Raw genomic sequence first — 20,683 nt, forward strand, 5'->3', positions numbered from 1 at the left:
ACCGGTGGTCATTAAGAGTTACGGAGTGAATTCCAGGAGAATGGAAGCGTAGCAGGGGGCAGCAGAAAGTTAGGTGGACAGATGAGATTAAGAAGTTTGCAGGGACAACGTGGCCACAATTAGCACATGACCGGGGCAGTTGGAGAAGTATGGGAGAGGCCTTTGCACAGCATTGGGCGTAGCCAGGCTGATGATGCTGGTAATGATGAAGTATAGCTTCAATAGTAAATTATACAGTTACACTCCCAGAAAAGACACTTTTACCGCGAGAAGAGGATTCATGAACTAAGGAAAGTGCAAAAAGGAAGGACCAGTGGCGACACCACCGTGAATATCCCGTACTGGCTTGCCGTGACGTCATAGATTATGGCAGCGCCTGCTAGGGCCTAGTTAATTGTTTATCGGTAATGACCGACTACATTGCATGCTAATGGGGCGAAAAAATAATAGAAACTGGACTTAGCAAATTTTGAGAATTTTTATCGCGTCACAACAGCCCAAATGTGACAAAGTGCTTTCAAATGAGTGACGCCACGCTGACGGACCGGCGTTGGCTTTCCGCCCGAAATGCAAGTAATGCAAACACGTACTTGATTTTCTCCTCAGTGAAACGACGTAAGTCCTGCGAAATTAACGAAAATGGAGCTTTGCGAGAACACTTAATCAGTCTAAACGGATTGAGTGGATCGTTTTAGCGTCCCTTTAAAATGTTGTGCTCTATCATGCGCACGGACGAGTTGTCAGTAAGGGCTCACATTGGGTGAAGGGATTGCTGACAGACGGAAGACGACAAAGGAATAAAGAAATCTCGCCAAATTGTGGAAACGTAATTGCTCAATTTATAATTACACTATTGAAAAAGGTTAGCAGCTGCGCTTGCTATGTCACATGTGACTGTACTTAGCCAAGCACGTGTCGAGAAGTTTTTCTTCCCATTTCCTACGTGAGGTGCAGCCGCGCAGTTATCTCTACCTAATGGCGGCAATTATTGTCGACCACGCTTTGCTTTCGCACTTCGAAGAGACAACTGGCTCTTATCATTTTGCCCTGATACTCATGTTATCAAGGCTGTATAACCATCCATGGAGTACCGTACGACGAATATGTTCTTAGCCTATATGGGGAACCCTTATAGAGTGATATGCCTTATAAACCATAGATACGTTAAAATCTGGAGCCATCCTCCTTCACTCCATCTTTCTCGCTTCAACTTCTTTGTGAGGTATTCTGCCTTTCTCCACTAGCGGAGCTGTTGCACCATAGCCAAGGTGCAGCGTTTTTGGTTTTTATTTTTCAAACGTTCACGTGGCTTTTTTGCCTCTACGTGAAGCGAAGCTTCGGTAAAGCGGTTAAATAAAGGCTATTGGACTAATGGCGATGCGCCCAAGTCCTCCTGTGCACCTTGAAATCTCATGCCATGTTTAAGTTTATCCGCAACAAAGCTCGTAAGTGTGGCGCAGTGCATTCTTCATGCTTATGCACTACACTTCTCACAAGCTATGTCGAAATTCGATGGAAGAACTACGACAGCACGATGTCAATTGGATGACGGCGCTGTAATGACGATGACAGTATGATGACGACGGCGTGACGGAGACGGCGTGGCCGGAGACGGCGATAGTCGGATGATGAGGCTGGAATGACGACGATGGAACGATCAGGGTGGCATGACGACGACGGTATGACCACGAATGGGTGACGATGCCTGTATTACAACGATGCGATGACGACGACGGCTTAATGACGACATGATTATGCCGGCGGAATGACAATGGCATGAGGATGACGCAATGACGACGACCACATGGTAACAACGGCCTGATTACGACAGCAAGATGATGACAGAGTGACGGCTATGGAATGAAGAGGAGGGCGTGACGACGGGGTCGTGAATCTGGCGGACGAGGACGACAGGGTGCGAAGACGACAGGATGAAGACGGCGGAACAGTGACGATGGCATGACAACGAAGAAATGGTCACAACACAACGTAGGCGACGAAATGAGTACAGCGACATGGCGACGACAGCGTGCTTGTGTTAGAGCTCACGTCCGCACTTGAAAGCATTTCCTGCAGCCTCTGACCACCTGCGCTTGTGCTATGTGCGATACTTGCTAGCAGTAGGTCCGGTACCGGCCAATCGTGAAAAATAACACCTTTGTGTATATACCCGATAAATATATCCACAGAGATATCGACCGACCCAGCAGAAGGCAGCAGCCAGCCATGCCAAACTCGGAAGGGTAGCCAAAGAAAGCTTCACTTTAAAAAATAAGATTGCTTGTGCGGCACAAGAGGACCCTTGACCACGACCTTGCCGTGCTCGCTCTAACGGAGCACATCTAGCATAGCAACGGTGCGCCGATCGCCGTCTTAGTTCTAGTATTTTTGCTTTCACTGGCCCTTTTCGGTGAAAACCGAGTTCTACAGAAAAATTCGGAATGCTTTCTTTTTCATTTCTTTTCTCAGCTTAATCAGAAAACGTTGAATTTTGAGTATGAATATTGTGGACGAATATATGGTTTGGAAGGTTCTGAGCTCCACAACTTCGAGTATATTTTTCAAACATAAGTATAAATATGCCGCCCATGATAACAAGGATAAGGGTATGGACTGCTCACTTGGAGCAGGCAAGAAGTGACATTCATTCGTATTTCACGCAGATTAGCGTGAATGACTGTGATAATACAAGCGTACCTTGATTGTTACCTTCACAGAATATCACGCATATGAAAACGTCTATTCATAGCTCGGGCGCAGATCACCATAGACAGTGAAGTATTGAGGTGCGCTGCAAAGGTGATCTGTGCGATTCAACTGAGGAATTTCAAGCCGAGGTCAGTGAACAAATTGAAAAGACAAGAGCGAAATGAATCAAGCTCACCTCTTTCTCCAGAATATCAGGCGCGCTTGTGACCGCCGCAAGGAAGCCTCCATTCTACACGGGGTATCACCTGCAATGTGCTGTCTTCATCAAAGCAATACATTGGGCTGCCCGGCCGGAGGATTTACAGGGCTTGCGACACGCTGCACCATAGCCACCTTGTGACGCTCCAACCCTTCCGCATTTGGGCAATACACCGGAATTTCGTGAACCGCAGTGGCCCAGTGGTCCTGCCGCAGGAGAGAAAGCTGTGCCCTTAAGATAACGCAACGTAATTGGGATGCTCGTACGTCAAGACGTGATAAGACCAGGGCGTTATCAAGCCTTATTGTTTGTCCGAGATGTCTTTCTGTAGAGTGAGGGGCTGTAATCTCATATTCTTTACGGCAGCCATGTTTGCGCAAGCGTAAATGCGCAGCCTCCTTGCACGTCCGAGAACCTGCGACCCAGAAGGTAAAATAAAAAAAAATGTGTGGATACCATGCACGGGGGTGATCGGTTTAGGCGAAGCTTTCATTTGTGTCTGCGAGGAACGCTGTTTTTGTGAGCGAGCATTTGCAAAAACCACACGACCAAGTTGGACTCATTTTCACCGGCTAGCGCCTCGCTAAACAAAACATAATTTGTCTAAAAGTACACCGAAGGAAATGAGATGAGGATGAATCCAATACGAGATAGTTCCATTACCCCAACTATGGATTTCACATGCTCAAAGTTTTCCTACACAAGGCTGCAGAAGTTTCCGCCGCATTTAAAGGTCCCAGAAAAGTCGGACCCAGTGCACTTGTTTAATAGAAGCGAAAAGGCAACCTCCATCAAATAGCAAGCTTTGTAGTTAGTGCCTTGGCAGTAAAAGTTATGCCCGTGCATGACTATGTTGCTGCAGTCTTCCATTTTCTGTGCTTTCGAAGTCTTTGGGGATAACGAAGCTGTGCAGATGAAGACGCAAAAACTACAATCTGAAAAGAAAAAATAAGAAGGCACGATATATGTCCTCTTTTATTTCAACAAGGGCAAGATGTGCTTCCTCTGAGGTGTTAGCTAAAAAAAAAATCCACGCAGAATATTTCAAACGTGGTGTCCATGATTGTAACCACGAAAGCGACTCGGTTTGATGAAAAGAAATGCAATAGTTAGTAACATCAGAATAGCCCTACGCGCTCGTGGAATTGTGCAAAACGGTCATAACTGCTAAAACTTACGTACGACTGCTTAGTAACAAGCTCAACAGGCAGGAAATCACTATATCATCGTACGTAGGCCATATAAAACAGCATGAACTGTTTAGATGGCCTATGCGTGGAAGCTGACCTACTTGTGAATGCAGAAACGACAATTAACTAATAATTCCGTTGTTGTTGAAAGAACTAGCGTGCAAGACGGTTAAAAGCAGCTAGAAAAGGCGAATAAACAGTGGTTGACATCGAATAAAGGCAAGGTATTCCGGGGCTCATTAGTGTACCAGGTAATTTGTGTTTCATTATTTTTCCACGTTTATTTTTCGGGACGTAAAACAGGCTATACCACAAGACCTTGACTTTCTTCGAGGTCAAACGCTGTTGAGTCACCTCACCGAAACCTACACCACTTTACCATGCTTTAGCACAATCTCAGTCTACCACCAAGAAGCATCCTCCACCCGGAAGGAGGAAGGATGGAAGGATGGAAGGAAGGAGGAATGATGGAGGAAGGCCAAGGCGAAGCCGCCTACGGTGGTTCAGCTCGGAATCCTCGGCGAGCCGCTCAAGGTCCCGGGCCCAGTCCAGTTCAATGTCCCGGTCCCGGTCCCGGTCCCGATCCCGGTCCCGATCCCGATCCCGATCCCGATCCCGGTCCCAGTCCAGGTCCAGGACCCTATTCCGCTCGGAGTGGCCAAAGCTAGGAGAGAAGCAAGGGCAGCGGCAGCCTTCTACCTCGACATCCACGTCTAAACAGAAGAACCAATCGGGCAAGAAGAACCAAGCCAACAACAACAAGGTGAGCCGGAATCAGTCTAGTACCTCCTCCGCTCAAAATACCAGTGAAAATAGTAAATGCTCCCCAGAATGTACGAGCATCAGGGAAGAAAATAAAAAACTCAAGGCTCAGGTTAACGACCTAAACCAACGCATGCAACGCTTAGAAGCGTTGCTAAGCAAAACCAGCAACAACACACAGGCAGGGTCACAAAGCGGAACGATAGGCCACGAGCCCGCCATCTCCATTCCTCCCCCCTCAAGAACCACCACGCCCTCATCGCTCCCCGGTGCGGCCTCGGCAGCGGCAGTCCAGTCAAGTGTAGTCACCCTCGAAGGTATTTATGCTACGATACAACAGATGCTTTACCAGATGGGCGAATTAAACAATAAAGTCAAGGAGAACACACTAAGCCATGAGGACCTTGAAAGAAGAATACGCAAGGTTGAGTTTGGCTCGCGCAAGCGGGTCGACGATGAGATCAGCAACCCACGCGTCAAGGCGTACAGGCGCATAAACAACACGGGTGATGTCAGGGACGCCGACAACTGCGACGGCGGTGACATGAACGTCAGCAATGGCTAACACCACACGCAGCGCGCCCGAACACCTCGAGATCTGGCAGTGGAATTGTCGCTCTTTCAACAAGAAGGCAAGTTCACTCCAACTCTTCATCCAAAATCACCTATACCCCCCCCGACGTCATCTGCCTTCAGGAGGTCGGGAACCAGCCGATCAGGCTGCGGGGTTACTACGTAATTAAACACGCGGGATCACCGAAGGTCGCGGTTTTAGTTCACAAAACGGTGACGGCCGTGGGACAACATTATCAACATCATGACATTAATCACGTGCTAGTGGAAGTCCTCCCGCAAAAGAGGGGTAGACGTAGCACTTTCATCCTGAATTTGTACAGTCCGCCGAGGGCTCAGAAAGACGACTTCCGCAACATCATTTACGACAGCGTGAGAGCCGCTGGCTGCAACCAGCTGGTAGTTGTGGGAGACATGAACGCTAGACACACGACTTGGGGCTACCAACAAGACACGCAAAAGGGAAGGTCGCTCCTCGATGCGGTTGACCAAATGGGCCTCGAATTGATAACCAACCTCCTGCAACCAACCCGAGTAGGCAACAGTGTAAGTCGAGACACGTTTCCGGACCTGTCATTTGTCAAAAATGTAAGGGAATACTCATGGGCGCACCTGGGCGAAACATTGGGCAGCGATCACTATATCCTCAGCATCTCGGTATCCACGCCGAAACTCAAGAGAACAATTGGCGAAATTAGGCTTACGGACTGGGAGGCATTCAGGCAGTACCCTCCGCCCGAAAATGGTATAACGGACATAGCGGAATGGATGCAGCACCTCCGGGACGCCCACATTCAAACCACTAAAACCATCCAGCGCACGGTCGAGACGCCCGAAGTCGACCGCCGGCTCTTACACTTGTGGGAAGCCCGTAAGGGCCTCCTCAAACGGTGGAAGCGACAGCGGTTAAACCGGAAACTACGTCTACGAATCGAGAAAATAACAGACGAAGCCAGAAATTACGCAAACGAGTTGACGCAGGAAAATTGGGTACAGTTTTGCACCTCGCTCAAGGGTACCCTGAGTACGGCGCAGACGTGGGCCATCCTACGTTGCCTGATCGAGCCCGACAAGGCGAAATCGACAACCAGTCGGACGCTTCTAGAAATCGCCCACAAGTTCCCCGGAAACGACCAGGATCTGATTGACACCCTAAAAACCAGATACCTGGGTAGCGACCCCATACAACCCTGCCTCCTAAAATATGAAGGAGAACCAAGACCGGAACTGGACGCTCCCATCACGGAGGAAGAGGTGTATGCCGCGGCACGAGCCTCACAGCGCAACACTGCTCCCGGAGTTGACAAAATCACCAATGCCATGATTAGAAACCTGAGCCCGATGCACATCCAGGACTTGACCGAATACCTAAACGGGGAACTCTGGAGCAAGGGCCACGTACCAAACGAGTGGAAACACGCGGAAATCGTGACCATTCCCAAACCCGGCAAGAAGCCCGCGATCGACGCCCTGCGTCCCATCTCGCTGACTTCGTGCCTCGGCAAGCTGTACGAGAGGGTCATCGAAACCCGCCTCCAACATTACATAGAGGACGGTGACGTCTTCCCGCACACCATGCTTGGCTTCAGGCCGGGACTTTCTCCTCAAGATGCGTTCCTAATCCTAAGGGAAGAAGTTCTCAAGGGCATCCCGAAAGGAGGAGAACACCTCCTGCTCGCACTCGACCTAAAAGGGGCCTTCGATAACATCTCCCACGAGACCATTCTCAAGGGACTGAACGACATCAGCTGCGGGGAGCGCATCTTTAATTACGTTAAATCGTTCCTGACGGGCCGGACGGCAACCATCGGGATAGGCAAGACTCGATCGGATACGATCGACGTGCCGAACAAAGGAACACCGCAAGGGGCGATAATCTCCCCGATTCTATTCAATGTCGCGATGCTAGCGCTGACCAAAGAGCTGCGGAAGATCCCCGACCTAGGTTACGCCCTGTACGCAGACGACATCACGCTCTGGGCCACCAAGGGCTCCCTAGCGCGAAAAGAGGCGACCCTTCAAGAGGCCGCGACGGCCGTGGAGAGATTTGCGGCAGCGAGCGGGATGCGTTGTGCGCCCGAAAAGTCCGAAGTGATCCGGTTGCACGGAGGAGGAGTCTACAAGTCCCCCGGCCCTATCGACCTCTATCTTGAGGGCCAGAAGATAACGGAAGGCAATAAGACTAGGATTCTGGGTTTTTGGATCCAGAGCAACCTGAAAGCCTCCCACACCATCCAAACCCTAAGGTCTGCCACCAACCAGATCTCGCGGATTATAAAACGAATTACAAGAAGCCGCAAGGGCATGCGAGAAGAGGACACGATTCGCCTCGTCCAGGCTCTGGTGATCAGCAGAATAACGTATAGCATGCCGTATCACTATCACTCGCTAAACAAACGCGACCAAGAACAAGTCGATGCCATCATCAGAGGCGCGTACAAAACGGCCCTGGGTCTCCCTGTCACCACCTCAAACGAGAAGTTAGCGGCCCTCGGGATCCACAACAACTTCGCTGAGCTGTCGGACGCGGTTATGGCTTCGCAAAAGACCAGACTACAGAACACGGCGGCGGGCAGAGCCATCCTCCACCGGACCGGAACGGCAACGGAGCTCCGTGCCCTCGATGGGCAACGATCACTCCCGCCAGAGGTCAGAGGCAAGATCAAGGCGAACCCGATACCGAAGCACATGAGTCATGAACTCCATGAAGGACGACGCAAGGCTCGCGTCGACAGACATCGCCGACAATTCAAGGGTGACCCGTACGTAACGTACGTGGACGTGGCGGCGTACCCTGTAGGGGGCCTCTTCGCGGTAGCCGCCGTCAACGGGAGAGACAACTCCTTGACCCTCGCGGCCTCCGTAAGGGCAGAGACCCCAGCTGCGGCTGAGACCATATCCGCGGCGCTGGTAATAAAGCAAGAAGACAGGGTAGGCAGGGAAGTCCATGTCGTTACCGACTCGCAACAGGCCTGCCGTAACTTTACGAACGGACGAACGCCGCTGCTGGCGGCTCAAATTCTAGGCCCGAGGCTGCAAGAATACCATCAAATCACGTGGACGCCGGGTCACGCGGGTCTGGAGGGGAACGAAAGGGCGAACGCCCTAGCTCGAGCGCTAATCAACCGAGCGGGGCAAGACCAATCGTCTCATCAATCCCCACCCTTTACCTTCATGCCCCTGCCATCCAATTACTGCGACCGACTCGAGATCCAGCGACTCAACCGCAGGATTTATCCTCCGCCTCACAAAAAGCTCAGCACTGAAGATGCCGTAGCTCTCCGACTTATACAGACCAACACATTTCCAAACCTACACAGATACAGTAAAATGTTCCCACATACATATCGCGGCATCTGCCCCTGGTGCGGCGACACACGCCCTACACTCTTTCACATCTCGTGGGGGTGCGAGGGCAAACCTCAACACTTAAAGACTCCTAGCACGTCATTTGAGCGGTGGGAGGTACAGCTGACCGGCGATACCCTGGCGGGACAAGAAGCTCTCGTCCAGCAAGTACGTCGAGCAGCCATGGCCACTGGAGTCCTGGAATGAGGACGCCACCCACTCGACCTCAAGAGCAACCACCTCGATGGTCCGAATAAACGTTTTTTCTCTCTCTCTCTCTCTCTCTCTCGTTGAGTAAAACCACACTAACGGTTTTTGTTTTAGGGGCACGTAGCTTGAACGGGATCGTCTAGGTTTTATTTTTTCTACCAATTACCCCTCCATTGCTGCTCCGTGCAGAGCTCTAAGCTAACTTTATGCGTCTTTTCCACCCGAAGCTTTATTTTGACGCCTTTTTCGTTGTCCTACGTGCACTAGAAGGCCTTAAACGTCATAGTTTACAAAATTAAAATGATTTGCTACCGTGACCCCACGAGCCATAAATCAATATCGCCAAAGAAGACAACGTCTTCATAAAGGCTTAATGTTAAAACCGTGACACATTAGAATCACAACGGGAAAAAAATCAGGAGTAAATTCCCTTAATTCACCAATCATATCTAGGAGTATGTAGGCGCACACGCGATCTCTGTCCTTACGCATAACCCTTCCCTACAGCCTGAAACTTTTTTCGTGACTATCACTTTTCGAAGCAAACGCAATACTCCGAATGAAAAGTTAACAGTGGAGAGAGGGATTCAAACGCGGGCAATGCTACAAAATAATGTTGTACAATGCTCGTATACCAGCGCAAATGAGGAAAATTGTAAACTTTAGAAGGAAAAAATCAATCACATTGCGAAAGACCACGACAATCCTAGTAATCACGAAAGTTAAAAATAAAGAAAGGCGTGACTGCGGCGGCAGCCAGAATGTCAGTTATCGTCGCCGAGTGAATCTCGGTATATCGCCGTTAGTATCTCAGTAAGTTCGTTGATTGCTTTCGGCGCGTCTTCTTTTCACCGTGCTTCGCGCACTTCTTGCGCAGCGGCTTCAGAGTTTCTTGAAAAATCCGCTTTAAATCTCCGACGGGAGAGCTGCGACTGTGATCAGGCATGCCGGAAGCCCTAGTTCGGGGCTCGTCGGGAAGGTGCTCGCCCGCTATCACAAACAGCGCAGATATCACAGCGGCGAAGGCGAGGCCATTGCCCAAGTGCCACCTGGGTCCGATGAGAACGGTGCTCATCTGCGATAAAGTGTCGCCCACACGGATGGAGATGAGAGCAATGGCCGTGGCAGTGCAACGGGCAGTGACGGGGTATAGCTGCATGGTCAACACGCCGAAGTTCGAGAAGGAGATGTAGCCGGTCGTTTTCATGACGATAACCAGCAGGTCGAGGAGGAGCGTGTCTTCTTCCAAGGGCATGGCAGTAAGGGCGGCCAAGGAGGCGCTGAAGCCGAGCCCGCTGACGACGACGGTACGTTTGGGGCCGTAATGATGAACCCAACGCGTAAACAAGACGCACGCAGACAGGGACGTGACAGCGGCGATAAACTTCACCAGGTCTCTCACGGGAATGCCGTCGCTGGTGACATAGCTGTCCTGGGCGTAGCTCAGCGCCGTCCACATGTAGATAACCAGAATGGAACGGCTTCTCATGCGCGCGTTGCAGGGGTCGCTCTGTTTTAGGGTCTCTGCTGCATCCCGCATGTGCGCCCGCGCCTGCAATGCGAACAGTTCGCGGCAGCGGCCTGCGGGCACTCTGTTAAGCTTCGCCAGGCGCTGCGATATCCGTTCGGCCTTTCCTACACGGCCGGTCGCCACGAGCCAGCTGGGAGACTCCTCCACGGTGAAGTACAAACCGACTAGCAAGAACGTCGGCACCATGAGGACTAGCTGAACCGTGGCCCAGCCGGCCCTGAGCCGCTCCGCTATCGACACTGTGCAGTCGCCGACAACCATGGTAATAATGATAAATACGATACAGTAGATGGGCATCTTGCGCGGCGGGCACACCTCCCACAGGATGGCAAAGAGTGGCACCATTGTGCAGCTCGTCGCCGCCGACACGACGGCGCGCACGGCGACGAAAAACTGGAAGTCGTTGGGGAGGCTGCTGGCGACGCCCGCGATGAGCACCACCGGAATGGTGAAAAAAACGACCACCTTGCGACCGACGCGGTCCGCCAGCCTGGACACCACCGCCGTGGGGAAGATGCAAGCAGCGGCGTAGACGAGCCTGGCAAGCGAGATGAGCCACGCTCTGTCGCACACTAGCGCCCACTCGCTGACCGCGTTGTTCCCGTACTCGCTCAGATCAAACTCCCACGACGTGCAGGGAACGACGCGGCTGTTCGCGCTGCTGTAAGGCGGTTCGCGCACGGTGCACCGACTGTACGCGCCCTGTTTGTCGACGGGAATGGCCAGCTCTTTCCACTGCTCCACGCTGAGGTTGGCAAATGCCTCGGGGCGGCGGCACCAGTGGTCCATGACGCCAGCAGTCAACCTGAAGCTCTCGTAGTGTAGTACGTAAGCCGCTCCCGCGATGACGACGTTGAGCAGGGTCACAAGCTGGAAGCGACCATCGCCGAACGGAGGTTCGTCGGCGCAGCTTGATTCTGGCTTCCTGAAGCTCTCTGTGCTTCTCTCAGATGCTAAGCTGCTGTGGCATTTGTCGACGTGCGGCTGAGACATCTTCTGGCTCGCGTGGCTCATGGAATGTCGTCTTCTTTTCGTAGTAGCGCGCGCTGCTATGATACCATATGCGCGCCATGAACTCTCTGGAAAACACAATGATCGATTTCTCAGTAGTTCATTCGTGCAGAAGAGCACTGAAAAGCTGCCTACATGCGCATGAAACACTCGGGTTTCAGCCGTACATATCGAAAGCAGAAGTGTCGAGCACAGCTAACACCCACGAACGGCTGGCTCGGTGGCAAGGATCTCCCTAATTGGATGACATATTATTACCAGTACCCTTATAATAGGAGTTCTTAAAAAGAATAGCTTGGATACTGCATTTTGTGTTGCAGTAGAGGATGGATGGATGATCGGAAGGTAGGAGCGCCCTCTGGGAAACGGAGTGATGGCATTTGCCACCATGCTCAGCTTTTTATTCTTGTTTAGGTGTGTTGGAAGTTATATATATATATATATATATATATATATATATATATATATATATATATATATATATATATATATATATATATATATATATATATATATATATATGCTAATTACACATAGAAGTTATATATAACCTTATGTCACCTCTCTGCTTTTGAGCCACCAATCTTCCTATCGTTTTTTGCTAATTTCCACCACATATTTCTTTACATGACTATTGTTATCTCTAAACCCTAGGGCCTCAGGAAGCAAGGCGCTATGCCAGCAGCAGGTTGACGAGGTCTGCGAATCCATCGACGGACAGATGTGCAACGGCAAATCCTGTGGTATGCTGAAGTACCTTCTCGACGAAAGTGGCTCGAAGTCAAGTCAAAGGCATACGTTGGCCCGGGCCCTTCACGAAGCCACCAGGTCTCACATGGTCGATGAACTCGTCGCAAAGCTCATACAGAAGTACCTGCCTGTCCGTCGCGATGGAGATCCGTCGACCCAACTCCCGGACTACCGAGGCCCTCCACGCCCCGAGCTGGACGAAGGCTTCTCCATTGCCGAGGTCAGACAGGCCATCTTCGCGCTCAACCGCAAGTCTGCGCCGGGTCCGGACGGAGTCACTAACAGAATGCTGAGAAACCTCGACGACACGTGGATTGTCTTTCTGACCGACAAGGTAAACGAGTCATGGAAGAGCGGCATTGTACCTGCAGAATGGAAGATGGCCTGCACGGTGCTCATTCCGAAGCCCGGCAAGGCCCCGAACATCGAAAACTTGAAGCCGATTTCTCTGATCTCCTGCGTCGGCAAGGTCATGGAGCGCGTCGTCCTCAACAGCCTTAACAGGTACCTCGAAGACAACGAGTTTTACACGTACAACATGATCGGCTTCCGCGCCGGACTCTCAATGCAGGATGCCATGAAACTAATCAAGCATCAGATTGTGGATGGCCGTTCCAGAGACGTCAAGGCTCTGCTCGGTCTGGACCTCGAGGAGGCTTTCGACAACGCGCTCCACACCTTTATCGAAAAGACCATTTCAGACCTGGGTCTCGCTTCAAGATTCCACAGTTACGTCAGCTCTTTTCTAACTGACAGGAAGACCAAACTTCGCATTGGAGACTTCCGCTCCGAAGATGTGCCCCTCGGAGGGCGGGACACTCCTCAGGGCGCCGTAATCTCCCCAACACTGTTTAACATCTGTATGATTGGTCTTTCCAAGAGGTTGGCGCGCGTCAAGGATGGCAAGCACACCATCTACGCCGATGACATCACCATATGGTGGTCCCGCGGCTGCGAGGGCAGAGTCGAAGAAGCCATGCAGGAGGCTATTGAAGTGATCGAGGAGTGTCTCCGCCCCACCGGACTTCGATGCTCCCCGGCCAGGTCGGAGCTCCTACTTTACAGAAAAGAGAAGGGAGGAAGACCCAAAGATTGGAAGCCAGTCTCCTAAAGCAGCATCAGACCTCGCACTTGTGACGGGGGGATAATACCCAGGGTCGACGTTATTCGGGTCCTGGGCGTGTTTGTCGAATTCAACGGCGGGAACGGAACTGCTCTCCGCAAGATCATCGCAAAGACGGACAACGCTTTCCGCCTCGTTCGCAGAATCGCAAACCGGCATCGAGGAATGAAGGAAAACAATCTTCTCAGGCTGACCAATGCCTTCGTACTCTGCCACTTCACGTACACGATTTCTATGCACAACTGGCTCAGAGCGGAGCGAGACAAGCTCAACGTTATCTGCAAAATAGTCAAGAGGGCTCTTGGGCTACCCATCAGGACCCATACCGATGATCTCTTGAAGCTGGGGGTACATAACACCGCCGAGGAGATTACCGAAGCCCAAGAACGCGCGCAACTCAGTCGCCTGACCCCCACAGCGGCAGGTAAACGCATCCTCGAAGAGCTGGGTCACCACCCTGCGGAATTCCCGATTGTCAGTACGCCGATCACTAGGTGCATTCGAGACAAGCTCGTAGTGGCCCCTGTGCCCCGAAACGTCCATCCCGTCCACAACGAGGGCAGACGCAAGGCCAGAGCAGCAACCATCGTCAAACAGATGAAGCAACACGACATTAGAGCAAGCTTCGTCGACGCCGCGGAGTACAGTGACGGGAAGACCTTTGCAGTCGTTGTGGTCGACTCGAGCGGAACGATTTCTGATAGCGCCTCGATTCGCACTTCAGACCCCGGAGTCGCCGAGCAAGTCGCCATCGCCCTCGCCCTGCTAGACCGTCGTGGGTCCGAAATCTATAGTGATTCGAAAACGGCAGTTAGGGCTTTTCAGAAGAGTTGCATCGCCAAGGAAGCTGTTCGTCTTCTTAGCCACTCGAGTCCACATGCTCTCACAAACCATTGAATTCACTGGTTTCCCGCTCACGTAGGATCGGTCGAGGGTGCTCCCACGAACCTCAATGAGTCTGCCCACGAGGCTGCGCGTGACCTCACCGACCGCGCTTCCTCTATAAGGAGCACCGACTCCCCTCCCCTCTACGGTCACAGGGACGCTCCCGCTACTCAAAACGAGATTATTAAATATTTCTACATGTCCAGAAGGGTCTTTCCACCCCCTCACCCCAAGTTGAATAGGGCGCAAGCCGTTTCGCTTAGGCTTCTACAGACCAGCACATATCCGTGTCTGTCCGCTCTCCACGAGGCTTACCCCGAGTGTATCGCGACGACGCCTGCCCGTCCTGCGGCCAGACCTCCACTCTACCTCACATGCTCTGGGAGTGCGGGTCGACATACCCCAAGTTCATCAAGGAGGGGTGGGACTCGCTTCTGCGTAGCCCCGCTCTAGAAAAGCAAATCCTAGCCGTCCGGCGCGCCCGCGACCGGGCCGGTGGGCTAGACCTGCCGTACCCGACGTGGGACTAGCCGGGTGCGCGACGAGTTCGCGTCCTCACCGGACCTGCAATAAAGTTTATTCACTCACTCACTCACTCACTCACTCACTCACTCACTCACTCACTCACTCACTCACTCACTCACTCACTCACTCACTCACTCACTCACTCACTCACTCACTCACTCACTCACTCACTCACTCACTCACTCACTCACTCACTCACTCAAAGAGCGTGACTGTTCCCGCATCGACATAGGGAAGATGGATGGATGGCTGGATGGATGGATCTTATGAGCGTCCCCTTTTGAAGGGGACGGAGGGTTGCACCATCAAGCTCGTGCTATTATACTGCCTAATATCCTACCTAGGTTAAACAATAAAAAAGAAAGAAGAAACCCTATGAACTCCCACAACCAAATTTTCTGATCCCCTATTGCGAACTGTGCTTTTCTACGTCTCCGTTTTTTGTCGTTTGCCTACTTTTATTCCAGCAATTCTCCAATCGCCTGTTACTAATCCCTATTGCGGACATGTTCACTTTTCCACTGCTCTCGCTGAACCCAAGGGCTTCAAGGAGGCCAGTGGTGCCTAAATCGACCGCTGGGTAGACGTCTTCACATTCTAAAAAAACATGCTCCATAGTTTCCCTAGCTTTACCACAATAAGCACATGCTTCTTTTTCCTTCTTATATCTCGCTTTATAGGTGTGTGTTCTAAGGCATCCCGATCTCGCTCCGAAAACTAATGAGCTTCCCTTTGAGTTATCATAAATTGTTTCTTTCCTGATTTCGTTTTTTCCTCTTAAGTAGTTAATCATGACAGGTTTCTTTTTAAATGCGGCCACCCATGAGAATATTTAGGCCTCTCTGACTTTCCGCTTCACGTTCTTTGTTGCTGTGTTGCTCACCCTACAGGCCACATACATGCTGGTAAACGCTCTAGTGCTTTCCCTCCACTGTGAATCAATGTTTTCCCTGTACAGATACCTCAACACTTTCCCAGCCCATTTTCTTTCTTCCATATTCCTCACTCGTTCTTCATACTCAATTTTACTGCCAGCTTCCCTCACTTCAAGACTAGTCAAGCCCATATCACCCTGTACAGCTTAATTTGTAGTCTTCCCGTGAGCGTCCATAGAGAGGCGACTCACTGACCTTTGGTTCACATCCAGTCCTGATTGTACTCCTGATTTAAAGCAAACAATCGCATTTCCAAAAGTAAGTCCCGGAACCATTACACCTTTCCACGTACCTCGGAGCACCTCGTGCCCATTGTATCCCCATAGCGCTCTGTGCTTCATTATGGCTGCCATTTTTCTTCCCCTTCACTGTTATTGTTTTTCCTGTTTCCATATATATATTCCCTTCGTTTATCCATATACCAAGGTATCTATATTCTGTTATCCGAGGTATTTCCTGGCCCTGTATCGCCACTGTCTGTTCACTGTTGTCATTGAATACCACAAAACCTGATTTTTTGACACTGAATTTCAAACCTAAATTGTTGCCTTCCTGTCCACAGATATTAGCCAGACGTTGCAAATCAGTTTGCTTGTTAGCTAGCAACACAATATCGTCCGCGTAAAATAAACATGGAAGCTGCTGTTCTGCTACTGTACTTGCTTGTTTGTATGAGAGATTAAAACGATATTACTAAGAAATGCAATAGTTATTAACATCAGAATAATCCTACACGCTCGTGAAATTGTGCAAGACGGTCATAACTGCTTAAATTTACGACTGCTTAATAACAAGCTCAACAGGCAGGAAATCCCTACTTCATCGAACGTAGGCGATATAAAACAGCATGAACTGTTTATGTGGCCTATGCGTGGAAGCTGACCTACTTGTGAATGCCGAAACGACAATTAACTGATAATTCCGTTGTTGTTGAAAGAACTAGCGTGCAAGACAGTTAAAAGCAGCTAGAAAAGGCGAATAAAACAGTGGTTGACATCGAATAAAGGCAAGGTATGCCGGGGCGCGTTAGTGTACCAGGTGATTTGTGTTTCATTTTGTTTCCACGTCTACTATTCAGGAGGTAAGACAGGCTCTCCCCCAAGACCTTGTCGTCCTTCGAGGTCAACCGCTGTTGAGTCGCCTCACCGAAATCTGCACCACTTTACCCTGCTTTGTTACAATTTATAGTGTTACGTAGAGCCCTTTAGTTAACCTTTATTTTCTCTCTTACTGTATGGTGGCGCTACCTTCAGGATCGGCCCACAGGGTCAAGGAACTGCTGGACGCATATGGGACCTGAGAAGGTTCCACCCCATCTGGTGCCAGCGCGCGCCAACCTTTACTAAGGGCTCAGTATAAAAGTTGATTCTCTCTCTCTCTCACTCTCTCTCATTTACAGTACTATCTTCTTAATCGGTTCAGATTTTTCGTTGAGTAAAAACCACGCTAACGGTTTTCGTTTTAGGCTCACGAAGTTTGAACGGTATCATCTAGGTTTTACTTTTTCTGCCAATTACCCATCTATTGCTGCTCCGTGCAGACCTCTAAGCTAACTTTGTGTGTCTTTTCCATCCGAAGCTTTATTTTGACGCCTTTTTCGTTGTCCTACGTGCACTAGAAGGCCTTAAACGTCATAGTTTACAAAATTAAAATGATTTGCTACCCTGATTCCACGAGCCATAAATCAATCTCGCCAAAGAAGACAGTGTGTTCAAAATGCTTAACGTTAAAACCGTGTCACATTAGAATGACAACGGGGCGAAATTAGGAGTGCAATCCCATAATTCACGAATCACACGCAGGAGTGTGTATGCGCACACGCTTTCTCTGTCCTTACGCATAACCCTTCCCTCCAGCCTGAAACTTCTTTCATGATTATATCGCTGTTCGAAGTGGGCGCAACACTCCAAATGAAAAAAATTAACTGTGGAGAGAGATTCACACGCGGGCAATACTACAAAATAATGTTGTACAATGCGCCTACACCAGCGCAAATGAGAAAAAGTGTAAAGTTTAAAAGGTAAAATAAATCACTTTGCGAAAGACCAAGATAATTATAGCAGTCACTAATGTAAAAAATAAAGAAAGGCGAGAATGCGGCGGCAGCCAGAGTGTCAGTTATCGCCGCCAAGTGAATCTCGGTATATCACCGTTAGTATCTCAGTAAGTTCGTTGCTTGCTTTCGGCGTGTCTTCTTTTCACCGTGCTTCGCGCGCTTCTTGCGCAGTGGCTTCAGAGTTTCCAGAAAAATCCGCTTTAAGTCTTCGCCGGGTGAGCTGCGCTTGTGATCAGGCATGCCGAAAGCCCCAGTTGCGGGCTCGTCGGGAAGGTGCTCGTCGGGAAGGTGCTCGCCCGCTATCACAAACAGCGCAGATGTCACAGCGGCGAAGGTGAGACCATTGCCCAAGTGCCACCTGGGGCCGATGAGAACGGTGCTCATCTGCGCTAAAGTGTCGCCCACACGGATGGAGATGAGAGCAATGGCCGTGGCAGTGCAATGGGCAGTGACGGGGTACAGCTGGATGGTCAACACGCCGAAGTTCGAGAAAGTGATGTAGCCGGTCGTTTTCATGACGATAACCAGCAGGTCGAGGAGGAGCGTGTCTTCTTCCAAGGGCGAGGCAGTAAGGGCGGCCAAGGAGGCGCTGAAGCCGAGCCCGCTGACGACGACGGTACGTTTGGGGCCGTAATGATGAACCCAACGCGTAAACAAGACGCATGCAGACAGGGATGTGACAGCGGCGATAACCTTCACCAGGACTCTCACGGGAATGCCGTCGGTGGTGACATAGCTGTCCTGGGCGTAGCTTAGTGCCGTCCACATGTAGAAAAGCAGAATCGAACGGCTTCTCATGCGCGCGTTGCAGGGGTCGCTCTGTTTTAGGGTCTCGACTGCATCCCGCGCGTGCACCCGTGTCTACAACGCGAACTGTTCACGGCAGCGGTTTGTGGGCACTCTGCTAAGCTTTGCCAGGCGCTGCGATATCCGTTCGGCCTCCCCTACACGGCCGGTCGCCACGAGCCAGCTGGGAGACTGCTCCACGGTGAAGTACAAACCGACTAGCAAGAACGTCGGCACCATGAGGACTAGCTGAACAGTGGCCCAGCCGGGCTTGAGCCCCTGCGCGGTCAACACTGTGCTGTCGCCGATAACTATGGTGATCAGGATAAATACGATACAGTAGATGGGTATCTTGCACGGCGGGCACACCTCCCATAGGATGGCAAAGAGTGGCACCATTGTACAGCTCGTCGCCGCCGACACGACGGCGCGCACGGGGACGAAAAACTGGAAGTCGTTGGGGAGGCTGCTGGCGACGCCCGCGATGAGCACCCCCGGAATGATGACGAAAACGACCACCTTGCGACCGACGCGGTCCGCCAGCCTGGACACCACCGGCGTGGGGAAGATACAAGCAGCGGCGTAGACGAGCCTGGCAAGCGAGATGAGCCACGCTCTGTCGCACACTAGCGCCCACTCGCTGACCGCGTTGTTCCCGTACTCGCTCAGATCAAACTCCCACGACGTGCAGGGAACGACGCGGCTGTTCGCGCTGCTGTAAGGTGGTTCGCGCACGGTGCACCGACTGTACGCGCCCTGTTTGTCGACGGGAATGGCCAGCTCTTTCCACTGCTCCACGCTGAGGTTGGCAAATGCCTCGGGGCGGCGGCACCAGTGGCCCATGACGACAGCAGTCAACCTGAAGCTCTCGTAGTGTAGTGCGTAAGCTGCTGCCGCCACCACGACGTTGAGCAGGGTCACAAGCTGGAAGCGACCATCGCCGAACGGAGGTTCGTCGGCGCAGCTTGGTTCTGGCTTCCTGAAGCTCTCTGTGCTTCTCTCAGTTGCTAAGCTGCTGTGGCAGTAGTAGAGGTTCGGCTGAGACATCTTCTGATGATGATGATGATGTCCTTGATTAGTTTGGCGCTTACCAACTCGCGAGGATTGGCCAAGAGTCGGGCAGACATTGCTTAAGTGTTCGAAAAATAGAGATAAAAATCTAAAATTTTGTTACAGGAACTTAGGCGAGAGAAAATCGAAACGGTTCAGTAGACTGTCATGCTACGAAGAGGAAAAAATATTTATCTATAATATATCAATGAGGCAATAGAGGAGGAATGAAAAGAATAATACGGTCATCAATGAAATCGGTTTGATTCAATAACAAATTTTTCTAAGGCGAAGCACACATTCCTGTGTGAGTGCCCAAGCACGGACGCGGGGCTCGCGGGGCTCATGGAAAGTCGTCTTCTTTTCGTGGTAGTGCGCGCTACTATGATAGCATGTGCACGCCATGCACTTTCTGGAAAACACAATGATCGATTGCTCAGTTGTTCATTCGTGGGGAAAAGCACTGAAATACTGCTTTCCTGCGCATGAAACACTCGGGTTTGAGCCGTACATATCGAAGACAGAAGTGTCGAGCACAGGTAACACCCACTAACGGCTGACTCGGTGGCAAGGATCTCCCTAATTGGATGACATATTATTACCAGTACCCTTATAATAGGAGTTCTTAAAAAAAAAGCTTGGATACTGCATTTTGTGTTGCAGTAGAGGATGGATGGATGAATGGAAGGTAGGAGCGCCCTCTTGGAAACGGGGTGATGGCATTTGCCACCATGCTCAGCTTTTTATTCTTGTTTAAGTGTGTTGGAAGTTATATATATATATATATATATATATATATATATATATATATATGTTAATTACACGTATAAGTTATATATAACCTTATGTCACCTCTCTGCTTTTGAGCCACCAATCTTCCAATCGTTTTTTGCTAATTTCCACCACATATTTATTTACATGACTATTGTTATCTCTAAACCCTAGGGCCTCAGGAAACATGACTGTGCCCGCAACGACATCGGGAGGATGGATGGATGAATGTTATGAGCGTCCCCTTTTGAACGGGGCGGTGGGTTGCG

General features: G+C 50.7%; 3 protein-coding genes across 5 annotated transcripts in view; all 3 read right to left on the reverse strand.

The window, feature by feature from the left end:
* Positions 1-3,124, reverse strand: part of LOC142585532 (solute carrier organic anion transporter family member 74D-like) — a 28,425-nt gene extending 25,301 nt beyond the window's left edge. For all 3 annotated transcript variants that reach the window (XM_075696345.1, XM_075696348.1, XM_075696347.1), the window contains exon 1: positions 2,885-3,124. The gene's annotated coding sequence lies outside the window, so the exon portion shown is untranslated. The remainder of the gene's footprint in view (positions 1-2,884) is intronic.
* LOC142586333 (solute carrier family 22 member 7-like) lies at positions 603-11,515 on the reverse strand. The gene is made up of 3 exons (XM_075697582.1): positions 9,844-11,515; positions 4,596-4,811; positions 603-622 (listed from the first exon to the last, which is right to left on the reverse strand). Exons 1-3 carry the CDS (start codon positions 11,513-11,515, stop codon positions 603-605), a joined length of 1,908 nt encoding a protein of 635 aa, XP_075553697.1.
* Positions 11,516-18,668: 7,153 nt separating this feature from the next.
* LOC142586334 (beta-alanine transporter-like) lies at positions 18,669-19,640 on the reverse strand. Its single transcript, XM_075697583.1, has one exon. The coding sequence runs from the start codon at positions 19,638-19,640 to the stop codon at positions 18,669-18,671; it is 972 nt and encodes a 323-aa protein (XP_075553698.1).
* Positions 19,641-20,683: the final 1,043 nt, after the last annotated feature.

This window comes from Dermacentor variabilis, chromosome 6 (assembly GCF_050947875.1).
Source record: "Dermacentor variabilis isolate Ectoservices chromosome 6, ASM5094787v1, whole genome shotgun sequence".
Taxonomy (NCBI): Eukaryota; Metazoa; Arthropoda; class Arachnida; order Ixodida; family Ixodidae; genus Dermacentor; species Dermacentor variabilis.

Bases quoted from the DNA above. Each gene is read 5' to 3' on its own strand.
- LOC142586333 (XM_075697582.1), bottom strand. From the start codon at position 11,515: ATGTCTCAGCCGCACGTCGACAAATGCCACAGCAGCTTAGCATCTGAG. The intron at 4,812-9,843 runs GTGAAAAGAAGA...TCTTCTGTTTAG, and splicing joins CAAGAAGTGCGCGAAGCACG to ACGTGGATGTCGAGGTAGAA. The intron at 623-4,595 runs GTAGGCGGCTTC...TTAATTTCGCAG, and splicing joins GGATTCCGAGCTGAACCACC to GACTTACGTCGTTTCACTGA.
- LOC142586334 (XM_075697583.1), bottom strand. From the start codon at position 19,640: ATGTCTCAGCCGAACCTCTACTACTGCCACAGCAGCTTAGCAACTGAG.